This window comes from Myotis lucifugus, unplaced genomic scaffold (assembly GCF_000147115.1).
Source record: "Myotis lucifugus unplaced genomic scaffold, Myoluc2.0 scaffold_62, whole genome shotgun sequence".
NCBI lineage: Eukaryota > Metazoa > Chordata > Mammalia > Chiroptera > Vespertilionidae > Myotis > Myotis lucifugus.
Genome location: NW_005871110.1, coordinates 2,021,461 through 2,036,212, shown reverse-complemented (window position 1 = coordinate 2,036,212; position 14,752 = coordinate 2,021,461). Strand labels below are relative to the sequence as shown.

The window sequence follows — 14,752 nt, the reverse complement described above, 5'->3', positions numbered from 1 at the left end:
AGTAAATCTCTGTTGCCTGAATAAATAGTGATTTTTGTTATCTGTCAGGAGAGGAGTATGGTATACAAAGGAAGTCACAGACCCAAGAGCCCTGGGTTCAAATCCTGACTCTGCCAATTTGTTATCAGGTGATCTGGGGCAAGTTGATTCACCTCTCTACCTCAGTAGGTTCTCAACAAACTACAGACCCCATCATCACCACTGTTATTATTGCTGTTATCCAGTTTGGAGACAATGGGGTAGAAAGTACCCTGGGGAGGACATCGGGCTCCTCAGGAAGAAGTGACAGATCACTCAGACCCAAAAGGAAACAGATAGTAACATTTTTTATTAAATATTACAGTGGATCAAAAAGTACAAAATATCTCTTGCCTGCTATGTGATTGGGAAACTATTGGCACGTAATACAGTATCAAAAGCAGTAATAAGTACAATTTGGAAAACATACAAAATTGAGTGTTTATAGTTGGCTCAGCATTCTTCTGGTAGTGTTTAAACTAATGCAAAGGTTACTCAATAACCTCTCCATTGGGAAACTATATAATATCACTGGGCCATGTTGCTATATACAAATAATCACCTTACAGAGCAGAGGTTACATAGCTGGGATCACCAAAAGTATACAATATTTACAACACAGGAAAATTTAAAAAAGTATAAACAGCCAATAGAGATTATGCTGCTATTCTTCAGACATATTTCAACCATGGGGAGACAAGCAGAATATCAAACACATCAACAGCCAACACTGGAATTTAAGTGCTCAAGATAATCATTGCAATGGTGTGGGTCTCACGAGGGCAAACCTGTTCCCATCTCTCTTTAAAATTGGGAACAGAGTAAAACTGGACCAGATGGGACTTGGCTGACCACCACCAAATGTGACTTTGTGGGACACGAGTGAAGAGAAATAAATGGTTCTCTTTGAAGGCACACTACATAAAATATTTTTGTGGGATCACCTCGAAATTTCCATCAGACACACCAACACAGTGAAATACAGTACTTGAGAATTCATGCACCAGGTCAGAAAGTTGTAAAGTCAACATTGAGTTTTCACAAACCCTTCTGTATATGCCCTGATAAACAAGTGAACTTAAGAGCTTCTAGCTAGAAAATAAATAAGTCAGTCCTGTGGCAAATATTACAAGTTCCAATCACTTAGTAGGAGAATACTTAATTCTGAAACTCTGTTGGGTTATTTTTTCTTTTTTTTTTATGTTGAGTTGCCAAAAGTTGCATGGAAAGGCTTTAAAAAAACAACATTATTTAGAATCTTCAAATCTCCAGTAAATCAGGGAGTTAGTGCATTTTGAATTGCAACATTTCTTGGAAGCCACACTCAGTAAATAGATTTATGACTCCACTGCCAATTAGATTCCACAGTTTCCTTTACAGAACTACCAATAACAATGGTTTGATTGCACAAAGAAAGGCTTGTGCAATTCCATTCAATAATAAGGCCCCTTGAACTCAAACAATGCAAACAAAGCCCCATTTAAGACTTTTTAAAATGTAGTTCTCAGCCAATGAAGAATTCAATGGTCTTTTTGAAAGATTTCCAAGATCTCTGTTCGGAGTTTTAAAACAAATAACACACTGCTTCTGTTGGGAATGTGTGCCCCCATTTCTCTGTATTTGTCCTGATGTTTTGCCGAGGGTATGAGCTTCCTCAGACAGAAACAGTGAGTCTCCTCTTGGAAGAGATGAGAAAAACAAAAGCTGGACTATGTTAACATTGTTTGAAAATGGTGTGATCAAATTCCAACATGATGAAACCAGACTGAAATCATCCCAGTGGGGAAAACAAATGCCCCATATTCCAAATGGATAGGTGAGCTCCACCAGGGACAGACGGCTCCCCATTTTCTTTGAGAAACAAACTCATAGAAACCACGTCTGATCTAGCCCAGGTCGGTTGCAGAAACACTGGAGTTTGCTCTGTCTTCCATGTCCTCTGATTCTGTGACCATCCAATCTAGTGCAACTTTCTTAGATCGGTCCTGGCTAGCGCTTTGCCAGCTGGAATTGAGATTCTTCCCCCCCTCTATCTTGTGCAATAGCAGGATAATCTGCACTCACACATTTATAATCTAAATTCTACTAGTCTATCTATGGTTCTATTAAATATATATATATATTATTCCACAGGAAGGTAAATAATTAATTGAAGCAAATGGAACTCTTAACACTAGATCTCTACATTCTTTTGTTTCCACCTTTGGATAGTAAGTATGTTACACTGAATATTTGGCTTCGTATCATGGAGACATTTCAATACAAATGCACGGCATGCATGGCTTCGGTTAAGAGCCGCAGTTTCATTGTTTACCAGTTTTGATTATTTTTGCAGTCGAGTTACCTAGAGGTTGAAAATTGTCATCAATTTTCATAGAATTAAATATCTCAGAGGTAAAAGACTTGGTTAACTATGGTTCTAATGTCTACTAGTAGTGTTGGGGGAGGGGAGGGTTGGCCGGGGAGTTCATCAAAGCATTCCTATCAGCAGGGATGGGACTTGAGAAGAAAATCAGGCTCTGGGTCATCGGCCTTTAACACACTTAGGAAATGCATCCACCTTGATGTTACATCTTGACAGCAAGTGGAATAACGTGGCAAGAATGACAAGATACATTCTCCACATCTTTTGACTGCTTGAACAGCTTGGCCGCTTCTTTCCAACACTGATATAAACGGTAGAGCGGGCTATATTGCCAGGTGGTTACAAACAGGACACCAACCACCGCAAGTGAGTGCTTGTTTATACATAAAACTCACGCCCAAGAAACCCAAAGATGACTTTCTTTTGACGTGGGTAATCCAGTATGCCAATTATCCCCACAGATGTGGCCTGGAAGGGTCTTCTTGGGAACATCAAGAAACCAATATGATGAAGGCAACTCGATTACCTATTACTCCAAAGACCACGGCCCAGGGAAGGTAGGTACCTGGGGCCTAGGCCTCCAGCTGCTCATTTTCTTTGGAGAGTCAAGTTCCATCCTCTTCCCAACCCCCTTTCCCGGACTGCTTAAAGGGACCAGGGCCAACACCAATGTAAATCATTTTGGCTCCTGTTCTAATTTCTGAAATTCCTAAAATATCTGCGCAGCCCACAAGTATGTCCTCTAGACTCTGCTGTTATTCAGCAGCTTGCTGCCAGTGAGGTTTTTGTTTTTATGATTCCTCTGGTATGTAGGACAGTTTCACAGCCTAGATAAGGTAAGTACAAGGCTCGATATGTTCACATAACCCCATACTTCAAAGCAAAGCATTTGGTCGGGTAAGCAGTGTATAAGCTCTTTCAACTATGCCATTAATGAGGAACAAAGTCCGTAAGTTGCGGATCTGCAAAGGAACGTTCTTTGCACTATGGTGTGCTCATCTGTTTCTTTCTCATTTGTTCCACTAGAATCAGTTGCTTCAATTTGTAAACAATTAACTTTACCACCCAAAGCTGCTCAAAATGATAAGATGTGGGGAGCGGGGGGGGGGGGGGGGGGGGAATTAAAAACACCCCTCCAAAACTAGGATAGTCAGTCAGTCTTAAACAAAACAAAACAAAACAAAAACAAAAGACCTGCAAACAAAAGCGATACTGTTTAATTAAAAAAAAAAAAGACAAGAAGGAACTGGGAGAAAATGGAACTACCTGTATATAAATTAGGTGAGCAAACAGTGATACGGGTAGTTTTAAGAAGCAAATATATACAGTCAATTTAACAGTGTTTACTTCTCTGGATTGTTCAATAGTGTCAAAAGGAAAGATCTATTGAAGTTTCACTATACATTGCATTGATTGAACCTTGGAGTTTTATGAAAACAGGGGCCTCGCTTGGCATGTCTGCCAGTCTTCCTTGCCCCTTTCTTTGAAATGCCTGCCCCTTTTTTGCCCAGATTGTTTCCTGGCCATGGGAACTCAGACGGGGCCCTCTAAGTTCTTCCTGGGTGCGCATAACCCCCTCCACGCGAGCCCCGTGCGAAGTGAACCATCTGGGGTGCGAGGGCATCTGTGTTGCAAGGGACTCAAGACTGACCAGCCAAGGCTGGTGTCGTCCCAGAAAAATCAGGTCTGTTCACCTCCCCGCTCGGCCGCTTCGGCTGGAACTGATCTTACCCCCAGATTAGAAGAAATACGGACTTCTAATTCTACAAGCCATCACCCCAGGGGGAAGGAGTAAAGATCTCTTAGCCAACGCCGTGTGGGATGCTGGGTAGAGCCGGGCTTACAGTTTTGTACTGGGGTGTACGGATGACAGCTGAGAAGATGGAAAGGCAGCTTGAGGGTTTATAGCAGCTAAAGGGTAAATGCTGTTGTGCAAAAGGTCCCCGTACGAACTTCCTACAGGTGTGGCCGCAGCCAAGTGTCTGTACAGCTGCTGAGAACTGGTCGGCGACGTGAAAATTCCTCTTTGCATCACAAGCGAGTGGAAAGCCAGGGGCTGCATGAGTGGGGAAAGCACAGTCTGGTTTTTCAAGTACTGCAGAGAGTGAGAATACCCTGCTGGGAGCCGGGAGTTGAGGCCCGAGTTACACAGGCTCCCAGAATACAAACCTGGGAAGATAGGGGAGGAGAGGGGCAGCTTGTGGCCTTCCGACGCGCCCCCGGAACGCCCACCGTGGGCCGCCTTGCTGCCCTCGCTCTCCTGCTCACAGGCCTTCTCCTTCCCAGAGACCTCCTTGGATGGGTCCAGGGGAGACACCGCCCGGGCCTTTTTCCCAGCGATCACCAGGTCCAAGTCCTCCAGGCTGCGCTTTATGGGGCGTGCGGCACCAATGTTCTGGGGGCTCATTTTCCGGTGCAGGATGGGGTGGACCATGCCTTCCATCTTCCTGAAATTCTCCAGTCTCACATGGTGGGGTTTTGCCGATCTTGAGAGCGCCTCGGGGTATTTTTTAGGAGCCGACATGGTCATGGGGGACACCCGGCAGGCCTTGGGGTGACAGTCTCGACTGTGGCTGTTTATGACCTGGAACTGGGAGACGCCTTTGCTCTCCTGGGGCCCCGGGGCCGCGTGGGCCAGGCCCAGGACCTTGCCGGTGGGTTTGTGCGGGTTCTTGGGAAGGCTCAGGTCTGTCGGCTGGTCATCCGTGGTGGCTTCGGCTGCAGCTGACTTTTTGTCTTGCAGGTGCAGCGACGAGAGATAGTTTCCATGGAGCTTTTCTTGGTGTTTGTGGGAAGAAAAGGAACTGTTTTCCGATTCCCTGTACATGTCCCTGCACGGGTACTTGGATGACTGTTCGTTGTGAAGATGATGCTCGGTGTGTCTGTAGAGGCTGTGGAGATGCGGGGAGGAGTAGAAGTCGGCCAGGAAGCTGGGCATGTGGGAGTGGGGGAGCGCCCTCTTCTCCAATAGTTTTTCCTTGCCCTCCTGGATCTCTTGCTTCAGGACATAGGAGTCGGCAAGGGGGCTGAGGTGATGCTTGGAGAAGCTGCAGCGGTGGGGATCCGATCGACTCAGCTTGTCATGTTTAAAGATGTCACTGATGCTCTTTCTGTCCTCGGAGGGCTTGCTCCTGAAGCTCTGCACGTGCTGAATCACCGAGGGCCGGCTGACCGCCGTGTGGTCAGTGCTTTGGCCGTGGTGGGCCTGGGCCAGACCCGAGCACAGGTCGTCCCTGGCGATCAGTTTCTTTTTGCTGATCAAAGGGGGTGGGGAGCCGTAGGGGTAGCTGCTGGAGAGGCTGGCCCCACTCACTTGGGACAAGAGCTTTTTCTTGGCCAGCGGGGACATGATGCCTGGGTTGCCCCTGGAGTAGAGCAGGGGGGTGTAATTGAGTCCGTGGTTCTCATTCATGGGCCCAGTCAGGTCTTTGTCCTTGAACATGTCGAACGACTGGACCACTAGGACCTTCGGGGTCTGCTTCAGCGCGTTGTGGATGTCGTCGCTGCCCAGCTGGTCCACCTTCACGGTGCAGTTGGCGATGTAGTCTGCCATGGCGGGCACTTTGTCATCGTCCATCTCGCTCTGGTTTGCCAGCGGTGGCTGCGTGGCGGGAAAGCCAGGGAAGGCTGTGTCTTGGGGTTCGTTTTCAGGGCTCTCTGTAAAACAGCAGGGCTTGGGTTCCGGTTTTGAGTCGACCAGAGCGCTGGGAGAGGTGAGAGGCTGTTTGCCAGCCCCTGGGTCCCTGTCGGGGGCGGAAGAGGCACTCGGGAGTGGAGGAGAGGGCCCCTTCTCTCCCGCCTCCTCTGCCATCTTCTCGCTGTTGGCACTTGGATCTGCTTTGTTCTCCTTTTCTGGGTCTGCTGTAGACACCAGGGGCCTGGCGGCAAAATCCTGGTACCCTTCCATTTTCTTCTTCGAGTCTGCTGCGGGGAGAGGCTCGGGGATGCTCTTCTGGTTTAAAGGCTCTTGCTCCTTCTCTTGCTCTGAAGAAACCTGATAAAATATTGCAAGACAGTCAGAAGGAAGCCAAGTGCATTGACACATTTTGCTATGAAATAGAATATTACATGCAGCAGTTTTTCTTGGAAATAGGCTTGTCAATCAGTTCACATAGTTTCTGTAAAGCTTTATCACTCCCTGATCATAGCTCTAAACAAAGAAATCTAAATTACAGAAACATTAGGGGAAATATGCATATTCACTTTAGTCCCTTATGAGGCACTTATCAAAGTGTTATGTACTGATGGTATACAATCATATCACTCCTTGAGTCTAATATATAGTTTAATTCTGAGGTTGTCTTCTTGTCAAATCAGTCAATTATCCAAATGGGTTTTAAATTACATGTTGTGCTTTATGACACTTTGGAGAAAGATTTTTTTTAAAGCATCTCTCTTTCAAAAATCTAACCACCCCCATGTCAACAAACAATCAACAAACTCACCGATACTCCCTGCCGTTCTTTGACAGAGTGTATCTTGTCCTAATGTGTCCAATGGAGGCATAAAGTCAGTGATGCTTAAGTGTTTGTAATTTCTACTCAGTGCCATGTGACATGCAGATAAGCTGAAGTATTGAAAGATGATGGAGATGCAACATCGGCCTGACTACCTGAGGGACAGGAGGGCTCTAAGTCCTTCCAGGCTGCAGCAAGCTACATTTCCATGAAAGCTGAAAATGAAGTTGTCAAATTCAGGCAGTGAGCGCCAGCACAAACACAGCTTCTCTGTTCATTGAAATAAATTGTGGTCCATGAGATGGATGCCCTTTGTGTGTCCCTATTCATAGAAGTTGTGGGCACAATTCGACCCATTCATTGCTTTATGTAGCTGTGCAAACTCTGACCTTTGAAGGTCATTTTCACTTTCCATCTGTGACCCAGCTGACGGACAAGGTCTTTAAAAACTTCTGTCATTCTGTCCTGACCTGTCTTAGTGGAGAATAGTCCCAAAACAGTTGTATTGAACTGGTCTTCGCCTCCCCATCCCCCACCCCCCAACTCGCCCATCTCATCTCCATGAACATCGTTCTTCTTTGTTAAGAAAAGAAGTTTTGACCACAGTAGCATTTTCGGGTAAGATTGGGGATGCTGGGGTAGGGATGCATAGGGCTAAAAATTTTAAGGAAACACATCCATTTAATCAATATTTTTCCTTAAATCCACTTAAAGATATCCCTGTTTTTTTAGATTTGTGTTATACCTAAGAACCTTTTTGTGCCACCTTTCATTTTTTGGTACTAGTAGTTGCCTTTTCAGTACAACTATCATTACTTGTTCTACATTAACAACATCACTGGTCTCCTGAGCTTTTGCATTACAAGAAATGCAGAAAAAATGAGTACAGCCAGGGAAAAAGGCATTGCACTTGAATGTCAGTTTCTGATGGGACTGGAATTTGAAGAGGGGCTATCAGGGATACTCAGTTCCAATGAACTTTCTATGACCTAGGCCTTCAGTTACATGGAGTTCCATGCTTTTGATTGTAAAACAGGTTAAGGAGGTCTTTGAAAGCTAGACAGAAAAAGGTGAAGGATGGAATTTTCTGATCTGCCCTTAGTATGTTAAGTGGTATCTTCCCACCAGGTAACTTGCAATCCAATCCAAGGATATCGGGTTTGATGAGAAGGGCTTTATTTATTTATTTTTTTAATCCTCACCCAAGGATGTTTTTCCATTGATTTTTTTCGAAGAGAGTGGAAGAGAGGGAAAGACAGAGAGAAACATGGATGTGAGAGAAACACATCAATTGGTTGCCTCCTGCACGCACCCCAACCAGGGCCTGGGCTGGGGAGGAGCCTGCAACTGAGGTACGTGGCCTTGACCGGAATCGAACCCAGGACCCTTTGGTCCACAGGCCGATGCTCTACCCACTGAGCCAAACCGGCTAGGGCAAGGAGGGCTTTATAAGCCCTCCTATCTCTACTGAGTTCACTACTTCATATTGAAAACATCAAAAATGAAAAACAAAACAATGACAACAATAAAATCCTGACTCACAGCTCCAGACACATCATTAGTGGGAAGAAATATACCTGGACAATAACATGGGTCTATGTTGGAGGTGGGGAACACTTCTTACTTATAAGGTCAACCTTGAAGAGGGTATGAGATCCCAGGTAGTTTAATAAGTTTTTTTAAAATTGATTTTAGAAAGAAAGGGAGGGAGAGAGAAACATCAATGTGAGAGAGAAACATCGATCAGCTGCCTCCTGCTCGTGCCCTGACCAGGAATTGAACTGGCAGCCTCTTGGTGCATGGGATGACGCTCAACCAACTGAGCCACACCGGCCAGGGCAGATTCCAGGTAGTTTAGATAACCTGATCATAATAATCTTTGATACTCAAGACACTAACAGCTCCCTGAAGGGAACTGCTGGGATCTATAGGACAAAGGCTTTAAGGGTTTCTACGGTCTGCAGGACATCTGGCTTCACACCTGACAGTGGTCATCCCCTCAGCTGATGGGCTCAGGGCATGGGCTGAGGATTCCTCCCACAATTTACAAACCAACCATTTTAAACTTCGTCCCCAAAGTGGAGCCGTTCAAAGGTCAGCTGGCCTCTTGGTCCTCAGTTTGCCCCCTGGTGCTTTGGCAATGCTGTACATATGGTATCTAATAGAACTCACTGCTCCAAAACCCATAATAAATCACCAGGCCAACAGGGTAAAGGAAGAATGGAATGCAAGCCTTCACTTGGAATTTCCTTGCTTTTGGCTATTTATGTTGCAAGCTTGCAGATATTTAGAAATCTTTGCATCACCTCTTCCCCCCCTCCCCCCAACCTTTTTAATTTCCAGAGCTTGAAATAATTGTGAAACAAAAAACAAATTTCATCTTCGTATTAATATTATCTTCTTACACAGGATTCAGTGGGGTAAGTTGAATTCTAGGTAAGAGATTGTGGTGTTGTGTTGTGTGTGTTTTAAACCAGTGTTTAATTAGGGAGTCTCTTATGTGTTCATTATAAACTTGATTTTTTTAGGGGGTGTTTAATATCAGCAACAAAATTCCCTCTGGGGTTGAATCTTAGAACATGCTGTCTCCAAATGTGGCTGCTAAGTTTTTTTTTTGTTTGTTTTTTATGGGCAGCAGGGTTTTTATTATTCATGTTGAAACAGAGCCCAGATCAGCCTCCATGACTGGCTGTGTGCTGACATTAATGGCTTCTACCAAGGAACTGTGGGGGTGCTGCGGGTAGCTGAGGCTTGTTTTAAAAGGTTCAGAAACTACCTGTTAACATGAGAGATAATAATGGTTTCAGAGGAACCATTTCAAAATCTCCCCATAAATAATATGTGCTTAAGATGTTTCTAAACTGGTCTCAACCCAAGGCTGCTGCATACAGGTCCATTACAGGAGACAAAGGCGTCCCTGAAGTTTCCAGGTCCCTCCCGCAGACACACAGCACATCCATTTCAACGGCCCTCCCTACCAGGCCCCACGGAGCACTCTTAAAGTCACACCACTTCCTCGGATAGACTGGCTGGAAACGGCAAAGCCGTATCTTTCATGTTGGCGTCCCCCAGCTTCACAGGGCTGGAGCTCTGGCTCCGTCTCTCTGAGTCAGTGGACGCTATCCGTTTCCTACGGGATGCTCACATCTTTCTGGATCCTATCGTCCATTCAATACCACAGACTGCCTTTCAGCCCTGGAACAAGCGGAATGGTCCGCTACTGAGGGAATTGCGAAGCTGAGATGACTTGATTTCTCAGGGTAGCACTGCAACTGTGTAGGGTCACAGCTGTGGGTGCAGGTCTCAGCTAAGGGTGCAGGGATCGGGAAACCCTGAGGTGGGACAGGTCCTGGTGGTATGTCTGGGGCGGAGAGCGACTCACCTCTGAGGCATCCTGGGGCTTCGGGGCATTCTCTTTTTCTTTCTTGCTCTTGGGGATTTCATGTTTGATGCGTTTGGTTCCTGATACTTTTGCTTTATTCTCGTTTTCCTGTGAACTGTTCTCCTGTTTCCGAGGTTTGATTGGAGGCAGGGGCTTGTCTTCCTCTCCTTTAATAAACCTTTCATATGGCAGGATTAACCTAAAAGGATATCAGGAGACACGATCAGTCAGGGGATGATTAATCAGGCAATTCCATTAGCAACGGTTATGGCTTATTTTCTTTTCTCAATACAAGCAACTTATTGCGTGACTTTATTTCCAGTGACGCCAACGCTTTTCTAGAAACGTACTCCACAGTTACCTCCCTACTCAAAACCAGTGCCTACTGACTTCTTTGCAAGATTGCTTTCTGGTTCTGTAAATCTATACACCAAGGGTGACAGTGGAAGCATCCAAGTTTACATCATCATCGCTGTGCATGGAACCCGGCTAAGTGCCAGCAATGACATCACAACAATAATAGCAGCAATAATGATAGCTGCTGTTTACTCATCATTCTGCCAACAACTATTTATTGAGCACTGACTTTGTGCCAGACATTGCTCTAGGCACTAAGATACAGCAGCAAACAGAAGATCCAATGCCTGACCTCATGAGGCTTATATTCTAATGTACTAGTATCTGCCCCAGGTACATAATATATGTCATGTCATAACATCCCTAGGGAGTAAATTACCATATTATTTATTATATCATACCAATAATAAAAAATGATTACTAATATTATTATGAACTGATGAGATAACTGAGGCACCAAAAGGTTACAGAATTTGCCTAAGAGTCACACCAGTTGATAGAGATAGAATTTGAGCCACTTTTTCCCATCTCCAAAGTTTATATTTTTGTCGTGCCAAAATATAGACCAGACACTTAAGATAAAGACCTTAATGGGAGGCAAGCACAGTGTGGCTGAGAGACAGCTGTCTCACACAGCAGCTCTGGTGGGGACGGGGTGGGAGGGGGGGGAGAGGGAGGGGGAGGTGACCGCAGCAGGAGGTGCGGTTTAGGGGTGCCAAGTAAAAGAGGGCCCCAGTAAGAAGGAAGGTGGACAGACCACTCTGGCCATAAAAATCAGAGGGCTGAAAAATGCAAGCATTTTAATTACATAACTTTTTATACAAAGTACATAAAATTGCTCTAAAAAGAGAAACATCAAACAGCTCTAGTTTTAATCTGTTTCCCCTTTGCGCCGTAGCTCTTGATCTGAAAGGGAAAAATAGCTGATGTAATTAAAAGGGATGGATTGCATTACAATCTCAGTTTCAACTTCAGTGATTAAAGTTCTTATAATGCATTTGGTATGATTAATGACTCACTGTGGGATTAATACAAGACTCAGCCTTAAAAATATGAACTTTAATACAGCAACCATAATTTGTTTTAAATAAGACAAGTTGACTCAATGAAGAAAATGTACTTGGCTTATAAACAACATAAATCTGTTCAAATATCGGGAACCCTAATTATTTTTAAACTAAGACTCCCAGGCAGAAACTTCTTTGGTGTGGATATTTGTTGGCGATCCTGGAATTGGTTTCTAACTACGTAATTTGAATCTCAACTACTTAAACATACACAACCGTTCGGGTTTGCGAGTATAGACATGGGGACATTTGTGATCATAAGATTTCACTCTTCAATAAAACACCATGCAGATGATGGGAAAATCAAATCCCAATTTATAGCATATTAGGAACAAATTTCATTTACTGAGCATGCTCGGACAAGGTATGTGCAAGGAGGCGTGAATAACAGTTTCGAGCCCTACATCTGGCAGTGGGCCAGCCATGAAGATCAACACAGCCCATGGGGAATAGTTATCTTCAGATCCCATTACAAACTGAGTTTAAACATGTTACAGCTGCTAAAACTGGAAACTGTTCTCTCCATGTAGACTTACTAAAATAATATATGGCTGCCAAATACCTGCTTCCCACTGTAATATTACAGTGAATGTTTATATAATAAAAAGCATAACTAAGCAGAAGAAGAGAGGAAAAAAGCAATCTTGTTCATACTTGAATTTATTTGTCTCACCTGTAAAGTCCCACCATTCCCCCCAGTTCCTTTTATCGGCGTGGTCCTGCCAGGGACTTTATCCCCTTAGACACTGGCAAGTGGGGGATTTTTATCCGGGAGCTAAATTCATGGAATGTTTTAAATTGGAAAGAATATCTTAAATTGACTTCACTGAAAGCATATTTTTATTGTTGGGGCAGATAGGTTTGTTTTGCTTTTGTTTGGTTGCCATGGGAACCCAAGGAGCATTGAAGTCTGGCTATTCCAATGGTTATCACCCTTCTCCCAACTCCATTCTCCAACTGAGATAGAGACATCAGGGGAGACCCTCTCCTGTGAGAAGGATGACAGCATTACCTCCGAGTGTGGGGAGGGGGGTTGGAGCAGAAGCAGTGACTTGGGTGGAAGAGACACCCAAGGTGGGCCCCAAAGGACCCCTCCCCTCCGGTCCTGACAGTCCTGGGCCGACCCAGCTCTCTAGATGGGTGCTAAGGAGGCTGTAATTTCCTTGTACAATTTTGCAAGTTCAAGAGGCAGGGCAACATTTCCATTTCATTTCTTTTTTCTTTTCATTTCATTTCTTTTTTCTTTTATTTTTTTCCCCCTCTTCACTCAACTCAGCAGCTGGCTGGCCGACAGCAGTAAAAAATACATTTCACTTTGCTGGTCAAAGGCCTAAAGCCAGAAGCAGGAAATCTGGAATTAAATGTTTCTTGTATCTGGAAAGAGGCATGACTAAGGTAAAACTGAATCCAAACATAAGCCCTGCTTGTTCAGGCTTCCAAAGGGAGTGTGTGTGTGTGTGTGTGTGTGTGTGTGTGTGTGTGAGAGAGAGAGAGAGAGAGAGAGAGAGAGAATGTGTGTGTGTATAAAGGTCAATTGAGTGTGTTGTTTTTTTTCCGTTCTAAATCACTGAAAGATAATTATAGTGGCTCAGTGAAAAAAAGGCTCCCAAAATAAAACAAGAAAGGCAGCAGCTAAAAGGAAACAAGTAGAAATATGACCAGCTAAGCCCCTGAAGAACAGGGCATGGTCTCTCACGGCACCCAAACAATCACTGTTCATGTAGGGATTTCCGTTTGCTGCGATTTTCACTGAATGTTTTTCAGTCATCCTGTCATGGTACAATACAATTACCCCACAGGATGTGATCTTATCATCTGATTATTAGAGGTTTTTACAGTATAAGGGAGGGAAGCTATTATAAGTTTCTGAACATTGAAACGTTTAACGTACATGCGATAGCGTTAAAAACAGGTTCGCCAATAGAAGGTCAACATTGCCCAATGCAGGAAGCTGAGGAGGTGTGTACTATATAAAGAATTTAGTAGAATGCAACATGCCTGTACCTTGCAGATGATTATTCCTCAGATATTTGTAGTACAACAAAGATTCAATCAGTCTCCAGACTGCACAGATAAAAGCAAAAATGCACCTCAGCCACCAAGAACTCATTACACAGGAGAAATCTTTTCCATGGACTGCAACGCTGAGAATGCAGGCTGGGTTTAAGGTGGGTGGAAGTAATGGAGAAAGAAGCAATGTATTCATTAGAAAGATCCCCCCATGATCTACATCTAGTCTGAGGATTGAAAGCTGGGCAGATAAATGGGTCTTTATTATTATCCAGATTTCACATTTCAGATTAGCAAAATGCTTATTTATGATGCCATTAATGGATCTGAAATAGGTAAGCCATCCTGTATTAAAAAATAACATCTTGCCATAGACATGAGATTTGTAGCAGCATGAGATTTCTTTTCCCTCGGAATAATACAAGAATAACATTTTCCACCCCAAAGCAGAAACAGTAGGGGAGCCTTTTGCTATCAAGAAGATTCTTATTAAATTCAGTCACTGTGAAAAGCAAGATTCTTTTCTCCTGCTTCTTTTGCTTTCTTTTTTAAATAAAGACAACTTAAAATCAACCCAAATTAAAATGAACAAATCAATGGCATTATAACCTTGATTTATTAGCGTCTGAGCCACTAAATTATCATTATACATGAAATTGCTGGTTTGTAAAGATTTCGGCTTTGTTAAATCTCAAGTTAAATAATGGTGCTCAGTGTACTAGGATTTTAGATCTGCCTCATCTGATATTATGAAAAATTCAATACATTTCTCTACAGCAGAAGTCAGGGGTCAGCAAATCTATTACTGTAATGTAAGTAATCTGGCAACCTGCCAACTCTTTCTCCCTTTTATGATTTTTTTAAACGCCGAGGCAGATAATTTTATATTTACAAATTCTAAAATCCTCCCAGGCCTTTCCTCTCTTTCTCAACAAAAAGCAGCAGCCTTGCTTGCTTTTGAGAAATGTATACCATCCATGTCCTCAACATTTGCATTTCATACAAAAGAAGAAAAGACCCTTCATCTTTATTAGGCAACATTCCCCTCCCCTCCCCGAGGGCAGAGGAAAACTAATGTCAAATCTCATCTGAGCGA

At 43.9% G+C, this 14,752-nt stretch overlaps 1 protein-coding gene across 3 annotated transcripts in view; it reads right to left on the bottom strand.

The window, feature by feature from the left end:
* Positions 1-307: 307 nt before the first annotated feature.
* Positions 308-14,752, bottom strand: part of ARID5B (AT-rich interaction domain 5B) — a 176,266-nt gene continuing 161,821 nt past the window's right edge. For 2 of the 3 annotated variants that reach the window (XM_006089711.3, XM_006089712.3), the window contains 2 exons: positions 10,223-10,421; positions 308-6,377 (listed from right to left, as the gene is read on the bottom strand). In XM_006089711.3, coding sequence (XP_006089773.1) covers positions 4,224-6,377; positions 10,223-10,421 — 2,353 coding nt within the window. In that variant the 3' untranslated portion in view covers positions 308-4,223. The remainder of the gene's footprint in view (positions 6,378-10,222; positions 10,422-14,752) is intronic. The other variant, XM_023754609.1, reaches the window with a different exon arrangement.